Genomic DNA, 9,446 nt, shown 5'->3' with positions numbered 1-9,446 from the left:
CTTTCAATGTAAAGTCAATGGGGGACGGATCCGCTTGAAGATTGAGCCATATTGTGACATCTTCAAGCGGATCCGTTCCCATTGACTTACATTGTAAGTCTGAACGGATCCGCTCGCCTCCGCACGGCCAGGCGGACAGCTGAACGCTGCAAGCAGCGTTCAGCTGTCCGCATGTCCGTGCGGAGGCGAGCGGAGCGGAGGCTGAACGCCGCCAGACTGATGCAGTCTGAGCGGATCCGCTCCATTCAGACTGCATCAGGGCTGGACGGAGGCGTTCGGGTCCGCTCGTGAGCTCCTTCAAACGGAGCTCACGAGCGGACCGACGAGCGCAATTGTGAAAGGTGCCTAAAGAGCACTCTGCTGCCAGCAAAGAATGAAAGCAGCAGGCTCCTTCACTGACAAGCAGGAGGTAGTCGGGAAGGAACGCTTCCTTCCCGACAATCGTCTGCTCTATTAGGACATCTCTGATCCAATGCATGGTCAAACATGCAAATATTGTCCTGCCACTTGAAAATAAACTGAAAATAAATTTGCAGCAATAAAAGGGTTATAAAGGACATGTGTTTTGATTCACCACTATTTAACATATAATAAGCTGATTGGCGATCCCGCCGCAAGGATTCGTTATGAACACTTAGGCCCCTTGCAGACGAGCGATACGGATTAGGTCTGGGAGCGTTCCGGATGCGTTCAGTTAAAAATGCGTGATTTTGCAAGCAATTTCATTCAGTTTTACCTGCGATTGTCTTCAGTTCAGTTTTTAACACACGGGTGCATTGCATTGGTGCGTTTTTCATGCACATGATAAAAAAACTGAAGGTTTACAAACAACATCTCTTAGCAACCATCCGTGAAAAACAACGCATCGCATCTACACTTGCTTGCGGATGCGATGTGATCATCACGCAGCCTCATTGATTTCTATGGGGCCAGCGTTGCGTGAAAAACGCAGAATATAGAACATGCTGCGATTTTCACGCAACGCACAAGTGATGCGTGAGAAACAACGCTCACGTACACAGACCCATTGAAATGAATGGATCAGTATTCAGTGCGGGCGCAATGTGTTTGCATAGCGCATCGCACCCGCGCGGAATACTCGCTCGTGTGAAAGGAGCCTTCTTGCTAAGGAAAGGGGAAAGAGGCATTACACAGCCATATGTATTATACAGATGGGAGCAGTCTGGCTCAACAAATGGAATTATTTTCTGTCAGATATCAGAATGCTTGTCTAATAAAATCTCATCACCAAGGGCCAACCAAGTAAAAACGGTACACTTACAATGTAAAATAATTTTATTTGCTTATGCAAAATACAAAAGCAGAAGAGGTTGCAGATGAATTTATGCATGTACATCTTACAGCCAAAGTACAGTTCCAGTGTAGAGTACATTCTAGAACAGAAACACAACTGCAATTGCATACTCAAAAGATACAAACATTTTTAGAAACCCGCCACTTTTCTATGCACAATGTAAAGAGGTTTTGCCAAATGGCACAATAGTAAACAAAAAGGAATTACAGATCATGGCAGTCCAGCTTCGACAAACCAAATAAAATAAAGCAATACACCGTTCTATACGTAGAAATTTATACACCTCGGTATAGGAGAACTCAAACTGTAACCAAGTAGCTTGTAGGGCTCCTTTTCTGGCAAAAGTGTTTGTACATTGTAAGGCCATCCAGGTATTGTATGTATTTATTAGAAACTCTGAAAAAGGCTGAAACAGCTTTAAGGCTTTATGCATGAATTTGTGAGATTTAGGCAATGCATTGCTTAGATTTTATCCATCAGACCATATGGCCTACATAGGAACGTAAATAGTTGTCCAACTAAAGTAAATGGGCCACATTTACTAAACTTGTCTACTATTTAGACAGTGTAACCTTAGACCAGACAGTGTAATGATGTGGCAAATTTATCAAAGTGGCTCAACTCGAATGATAAATTTGGTGCGTCTTTAGACTGCTGCCTGCATTGGTTGGCTTACTGAGTGGAAAGGTTTTGTGCTGAATTTTGGTGAATATTGGCACCCTTTCCACTAATCCTCACCCCCTGTCGAACGAGGCACAAAAAGTATGTAAATGGCTGCCAGAATGGTAGTAATCTGCTCTGCTGTGTCTGGAGAGTTCATTATGGGAAAAATCCTATGATTTATCAGACTGGATACATTTCTAGCAGTCATTATAAAGCGTTCCAAGGCTAGCTAAATGTTTAAAGTTTTTCCTTTTGCATAAGTAGTCCAAAAGGTAAAGTCTGTTTGCAAAAAAAGATGTGCTGTGGATGCAGTTTTCACTCTTTGCATTCTAATGGGCGCCTTAAATAAAACTGCGAACTCTAGTGCATGATCCAGATTTCAAAATCCACAGCACATAAAGTGTGCTTTTCTTGTATTCTGATGTGTCATTTTGGTGCAGAATCCACACCAAAAATCTACAACTTGTGAATATGGCCTAACAGAATAAATGAAATGATTTGTTTATGATAATTTCAGATACTTAAAGAGGACCTTTCACTAGTTTAAAAACTAAAAACTAACTATATCAGTGGGCAGAGCGGCGCCCAGGGGTCCCCCTGCACTTACTAGTATGTCTGGGCGCCGCTCTGTTCGCCCGGTATAGGCTCCGGACACCGGAGCCTATACCGGGCGAACGGAGCGGCGCCCAGACATACTAGTAAGTGCAGGAGGACCCATGGGCGCCGCTCTGCCCACTGATATAGTTAGTTTTTAAACTAGTGAAAGGTCCTCTTTAAATAAATTACCCAGTGAGAGACAAGTTATAAGGATTGTCCAGGAAAAATATCTTTAAAATGTAACAACCAGTAGGGTGAAAATATATATCCACCTCGAGGATCCCCCACCACTGCTGATCCAGGGATGCCCGGTCTCTTGCCGTTTTCTCCTTCCTGCTGCACCGATGAGGTCTTGACACAGGCACATGTGATGGCCGCAGCCAATCACCGGTTACAGCATTGACCTGATTCAGCTTGTGATTGGCTTCAACAGTCACATGTCCCTGTGTCAGACATCACTTCTGCAACAGAAAGTAGAGAACCATGGGACATGTTTCAGGGCATATACCTCTTTTTATTTATTTTCAACCTGCTGGAACATTTTAAGTATATTTTTATATCATAATTCTCTGTAAAATCTCTTTAATCTTCCAAACAAATATGTTTATAATGACAGGTGAAATATGATATAGTGACATCTCTGCTCCCAAAGTAAGGAAATCGCTGGGACTATAAATGGACATGATAAAAAGCACTTGAAGAATGTTACCCTTGAACATGACTTTGGAGCTTGAATCTAGAATTAATCTACATACAAAGTTGAATTGTTTATCTGGTACGGCCACTGATTCACAGTCTGTATTACAGGCCAGGCTGCGTCCAGCGTTCTGTAGGCTTCGGTGTTGGAATCAGTGTTCCTCATTGGTTTAGTTCCTGCATGAAGCTTGCTGTGATGATTTACATTCTAGGTACTCTTTATACCAGACACTGTACAATAATCTCATGTAGGAAATGCGTTCCACAGCATTATAGGGCCTCTCAGCTAATCTGTTAGGGATATGTCTGACAACAAGCATATCAACTGTTTTCACTGAATTTGTAATATAACATGGGCAGGGCAGAATAACGCAAGTGATGTATTTTACTAAGTTACTAATTTTTTTATTTAAATAATAATGATATAATACACTGTAAAATTATGCTCAAATGTGGGCATACCATTGGAGTTAGTCATACACACTCCAGCTTTCTGTCCCAATAGGGATATTATACCAAGAGGTTTTACCAACATTTTGGAAAATGTTCTTATGAAGACCTTTTTCACATATGAGGGATAGCACAGTGGCACTAAAAGGTGTTCTGCCTACAGAAATATATGGCATGCCCATAGGACTATGCCATAAATAAGAGGTTTAGATCCAACCTCTGGGAACCGCAACTATTAGGAAAACCGATTAGCAATCCAAAGTAGCTGATCGGCCAGCAATCTCATGTATGGTAGGTGTTGGAGAAAGAGGAATCGGGCATACTAGATTTCAGCATGCCCGATCCTTTATCCCTGCAGGAGATAAACCACTGCCAACCACTTATTCCTCTCCCCGCTGGCTACACCACACATGCATGTTCATAGTGGAGTTGGGTCAAATGGCTATGTTATGTTGTATGTATGGCTGGCTAAAAACAATGCTTTCCAACAAGGACACATTCCTATTTGTTTCAAACCTGGGATTTGAAAATGAAAGTTGGCTAAACTTGGACACTGGACCAAGTATTCTGCATCACAAAAGCATTAATAAACTGCATGAAAAAAAAATAACTATAAAATAAACCTAAAACAGTGATCTGGATTTATGTAACAGTGAAACCTGACAATCACAGTAAGAAAATTCAGCTAAAGTAGTTTCCATTTACCAGCTCAACTCCTGGTACGTACGGTAGGTGCTTCTGGATTCTGTAGGTATTTTATCTTTCATATTTCTAGGGCAGGTCGGAGACTATACATCAGGTCAACTGCACAACGGTATTGGAGCATATACTCAAATGTAAGAGGCGTTACATTATCTTGACGTCCTGTTCAGCGCGGCACAACGATTATGTAACATTCACATATTTATATGGGTATCGGTATTAAATGTCTATCCATTATGTGGATGGCTGCTGTCATTATTCTGCATTCCAGTGAATTCTGAGCACTCTTGATATATTTTCTTTAGCACAGTAAGCTAAATTTACACCACGCTGCAGCAACAAAGGTGCAGTCCCATGTCAACACAGAGTCACAGTACAGTGTAAACAGGGTAAGCAGAGGGAACAGGCTATGCACTTCATAGGTATATAAAAAACAGTTTCTTGGAGCTGTCCTCCTCTGCTCTAGTGATTATTAGATTACCAGTTTTACAGGTAGAGCACCAATGTGTTACAGTAAAAAAATTATGGAAAAAGATAGGCGTTTCCAGACAGTCCATTAACAAGAGTGGTGCTTTCTTTTTATAAATGCCATTTAGTAAAACTGCCTGTGATCAAGTCATATAGTCCATGTAGTCCATCTTAGAAATGCAAATCTAAGAGACAAACCAGATTCAGAAGAAACTATTATGTTACATGGAATTATGCTTTGACCAGTGCTTTATAACATGGCAATCGAAAACAAACATAAAAAAAAAATCTCTGCACAAGAAAACAGTAATCTGAACAGGTGGCATTAGGTTACTACATCCTGAAACCTATCCCTGCTTCCCAACAAAAGACCATATGTCACCATATGTTGTAAGATGTGCCGGACCTTGTAAATGATGCATTGTCTTCACTACTTAAAGCTTACAAACCTGATTTCTGCTGCCCTATCTGAGAGTAGTATAGGATAGAAGGACAGAAGAAGTTGAGCTCTGTACGGTTACTTTCACACTTGCGTTTGTAATACCGGTATTACGATCCGGCAGAGGATCTTAATAGCGGAATTAAATGGATTTGTTTTGATTTTGCTCATAGGGACACATCCGTTCCGTTAGGATGAAATCAAAACGGATAAAAAAAAGGATCCGTCACTAAATGCACTGGAAGTCAAAGGGTGACAGATCTGTTTTTTTAGGCTCCTAAAAAAAGGAATCTGTCACCATTAACTTACATTCTTTTCAGTGAGGGATCCGTTTCTTTCAGTTTTTATGACCGGACACAAAACCGCAGCTTGCAACGGTTGTGTCCGGTCACAAAACAGAATGCTGACAGAACAGAAGACACCCTAAACGGATCTCTGTCCATTCAGAATGCAGAATGATTTTTTTCCGGTATTGAGATCCTCTGCAGAATCTGAATACCGGAAACAACAACTCAAGTGTGAAAGTAGCCTAATATATAGGTTTAGAGGATTTGGAGCAGAATTTCTGTGTAAAAATAAATCCTGATAGGACTCTTAGGAGAGAAAGTGAGAGTCCTGATTGTCTCACCCACCCAGGATGTCAATCATCAAGTGTGGGTGGGATTATCAGGACTCTCACTGGTTCTCTTAGGAGCCCTGTCAGAATTGACTCAGAAATCCTTCTCCAAATCTTAAACCTCTATATCTCAGAGCTCAGCTTTTCTCCCGCTATCATATGCTGCTTTCTGATAGCTCAGCTGAAATCACATGACAGGTTTGCTTTAAGCATCAAATGAAATCCTTTGCTCAAGATATTGTACTTTAGGAACTACTGTACTTAGAAAATGCATGACTTCCCATTTGCTCCAACACCAATAAAAAGTGTTAGCGTCACCCGGGATAGCGGGTGTGTTTATTGTCACACAAGCATGTCCTAGTTTCATGCTGCATATAATAGTGAACAGTGAAAAAATAATTCACATAGTAATAACCTTGAAAAAACTCTTCAAGTTTGCAACAAACACTCCATAGGTCTCTGAAGTGGAAATGACTCGTTAGTGGCTTAAAAAAACTGACATATTGTAATGTAGGGTCACGATGCTCAGTGTGAGCTCTGACGTTACAGCTGAGGACTTAAAGCAAAAATTAAAATATAAAGATGGAAAAAAAAACTTAAAATATTCAAAATATATTAAGAGGTCCGGTCCCTCCAAAGAGATAATACATCGTAAAAAGCCTCGATTTGCTATTGTCTTACACCATAATGTGTCTCTGGATGAGGGAAACCTTTATACAATGAAACAATCACCGTAAGAACAAAGAAGAGGGTATTGTCCCCCGTCCCCCCCACTAAAGAGAAGACATGCCCTAACAAGTTCACTGAGCACTTCTCATGAAGTCATTTTAGGCCTTTGGCACTAATGACCTCCAAAAAGCACAGATGCTAGAAACATCCTGACACGCTAGTGTACATGAACCCTCTGGAGGGACCGCACCTTATTCTCTTAAAAACGAGAAGGCAATTCTGATATATACAAGTAACAGAAATAAAAGAAAATGGCTGATGGTTTTCACCCTCACAGCAAACCCCTAACAAAACTGGTGTCTAGATGGACAATCAGCATCCTCAGAAAAGACATCTCCTTCCGGGTGTTCTCAAAAATGATTCTGGGGTCATCTGACTGACAACGGAGACAATTTGGAGCCATGACCATGGCAAGATTGTTGACATCCATCTTTGTTGTGCCTACGTTGGAAGGTTGAGAGAAAATCTGTTTAGAAATAGAAAGAAAAAAACATCAGTTATTAATAGGGGGGATTTTTCCACTTAAAACACTACTATTAGAAGAGGCCAAACATTATGCCTGCATCCACAGGACAAGAACATTTGGGAGGCGCACTGTGAGGTGACCCCGGTATGTTACATACTCTTAGCTAACCACTATTGCTAAGAACACTCCCAATCACGCTGACTGTCTGATACTATTATTGTGATAATCTTCCTAAATGTCCTTTTCCGTTGGATTCAAACACAATATCCATATTTTCATGATACTCGAAGCTTTCCAGAACTGGTCAAAAGTCCTGTGTAAGGCTACTTTCACACTAGCGTTCGGGCGGATCCGTTCTGAACGGATCCGCTCATAATAATGCAGACGGAGGCTCCGTTCAGAACGGATCCGTCTGCATTATTTTTAGCATATAACAGCTATAAGTGTGAAAATAGCCTCGTACGGATCCGTCCAGACTTTCAATGTAAAGTCAATGGGGGACGGATCCGCCTGAAGATTGAGCCACATTGTGGCATCTTCAAACGGATCCGTCCCTATTGACTTACATTGAAAGTCTGGACGGATCCGCACGGATCCGCACGCCTCCGCACGGCCAGGCGGACACCCGAACGCTGCAAGCAGCGTTCAGCTGTCCGCCTGTCCGTGCGGAGGCGAGCGGAGCGGAGGCTGAACGCCGCCAGACTGATGCAGTCTGAGCGGATCCGCTCCATTCAGACTGCATCAGGGCTGGACGGCTGCGTTCGGGTCCGCTCGTGAGCTCCTTCAAACGGAGCTCACGAGCGGACCAGCGAACGCTAGTGTGAAAGCAGCCTTAGTTTACTTCTGCAGCTCCAAAAACTAAAGTGTGTGATTGAATTAAATGTTGCACTGGGGTCAATGGTCATCTTTAAAACATTTAATCTGTTTTAATTTTCTGACTGTAGATTATTTTTCTATTTTTTTGTCCATGATTATGGAGGTGATAGCATTTAGAGATAAGCTTTTCAGCAGCTACATAGACAACAGGATCCTGTAGTCTGGAGACGAGTCATTGACTTCTATAGGTCTATGCTCTGTGACCTGTGCAGAAGTCCTTATGTAGGGAAGGGGTGACCTCTGGCCATCAACTATTGTGAATGGTGGATTCTGTGCTATCTATATATAGTTGTTATATTTAATTATAAACCTCCCTATGATGATAATGAGATGACTGCTGAAAAGTGATCAGACCAGGAAACGCCTATTAGGTTTAGTGGACAGTTTGGAAACTGCATTTCATATTTTTTTATTTTTTTACATAGTTAAATTAAAATAAAAAAAATTAACAATTCTTCAAAAATATGTTTAACAGAAAAACTTGAGTTGAACAATTCCATATTTAAATCATATAAGATAATTGGGGTTAGCCACACATTTATGGACAGAGAAGGTAGTAATAGCCTTGCTGAATGATGCAGGATATTCACATATGCTCAGGGTTGTGCAGATATCCTAGGCCAGGGATCAGCAACCTTCGGCACTCCAGCTGCTGTGGAACTACAACTCCCATCATGCAACCTTACTCAGCTGTTCATGTAACTCCTACAGAAGTGAAAGGAGGATTCTGGGAGTTGTAGTTTCAGAACAGCTGGAGTGCCGGAGGTTGCTGATCCCTGTCCTAGGCTGTGAAAGTCTCCTTGAGATGATCGCAATTGGGTTTCTAACACAAGGCAGTAGTCCCATGTCCTGCTAAAATAATTGCTTTCCACCAATGACAAAACAATGACGTATTTAACCTGCACAAGCTGTTCTATAAAATCTAAACTGTTGTACGTTCGTTTTCTCTTTACACATATCTCACAGATCTAGCAGGCACGTATCAATTAGAAAAGGAAAGAAAACACTTTTTACGACACCTTGTAAAACGTGCACATGTGCCATGGTCCAACCTGTCTGCAATCTATGGTGGATGTTGTTTTAAAATACAGGCTTATAAAAGGGACTTAGTGTCTGCAAAATAACACTTGACTAATTTATGTATAATCTATACAAAAAGGTGAATATTTTGTAAATCAAAAGATTTACCTGTTTTGCACTTAGTGTCGACTTTCTCTGATGACAGATACCTCCCTAACAGCATTGCTGAACTCATATAATACAAAAGGGAGAATTAGTGGGATAACTGTAAAGTGCTTTGTGCAGACATTGAGCTACCAAGGATTGCTGGGAGATTTGTGAACGCTGCTCTGAAGTGGAATAAAGGATGTAACTCCAGTAATGTCATGTATTAAGAAATGTACTCCTCTTAGGGCTCTTTCACACAAGC

The 9,446-nt window shown here is 41.4% G+C and overlaps 1 protein-coding gene across 3 annotated transcripts in view; it reads right to left on the bottom strand.

The window, feature by feature from the left end:
* Positions 1–2,722: 2,722 nt before the first annotated feature.
* The window catches only part of LOC122939901 (rho GTPase-activating protein 39-like), an 85,714-nt gene continuing 78,990 nt past the window's right edge, over positions 2,723–9,446 (bottom strand). For 2 of the 3 annotated variants that reach the window (XM_044296108.1, XM_044296107.1), the window contains one exon: positions 2,724–7,141. In XM_044296108.1, the coding sequence (XP_044152043.1) occupies positions 6,947–7,141 (195 nt within the window). In that variant the 3' untranslated portion in view covers positions 2,724–6,946. Of the gene's footprint in view, positions 7,142–9,446 lie in introns of all 3 variants that reach the window. The other variant, XM_044296109.1, reaches the window with a different exon arrangement.

Source organism: Bufo gargarizans, chromosome 6 (assembly GCF_014858855.1).
Source record: "Bufo gargarizans isolate SCDJY-AF-19 chromosome 6, ASM1485885v1, whole genome shotgun sequence".
NCBI classification, from domain to species: Eukaryota; Metazoa; Chordata; class Amphibia; order Anura; family Bufonidae; genus Bufo; species Bufo gargarizans.
The sequence above is the reverse complement of the archived record's forward strand: the minus strand, read 5'-3'. Positions and strand labels throughout refer to the sequence as shown.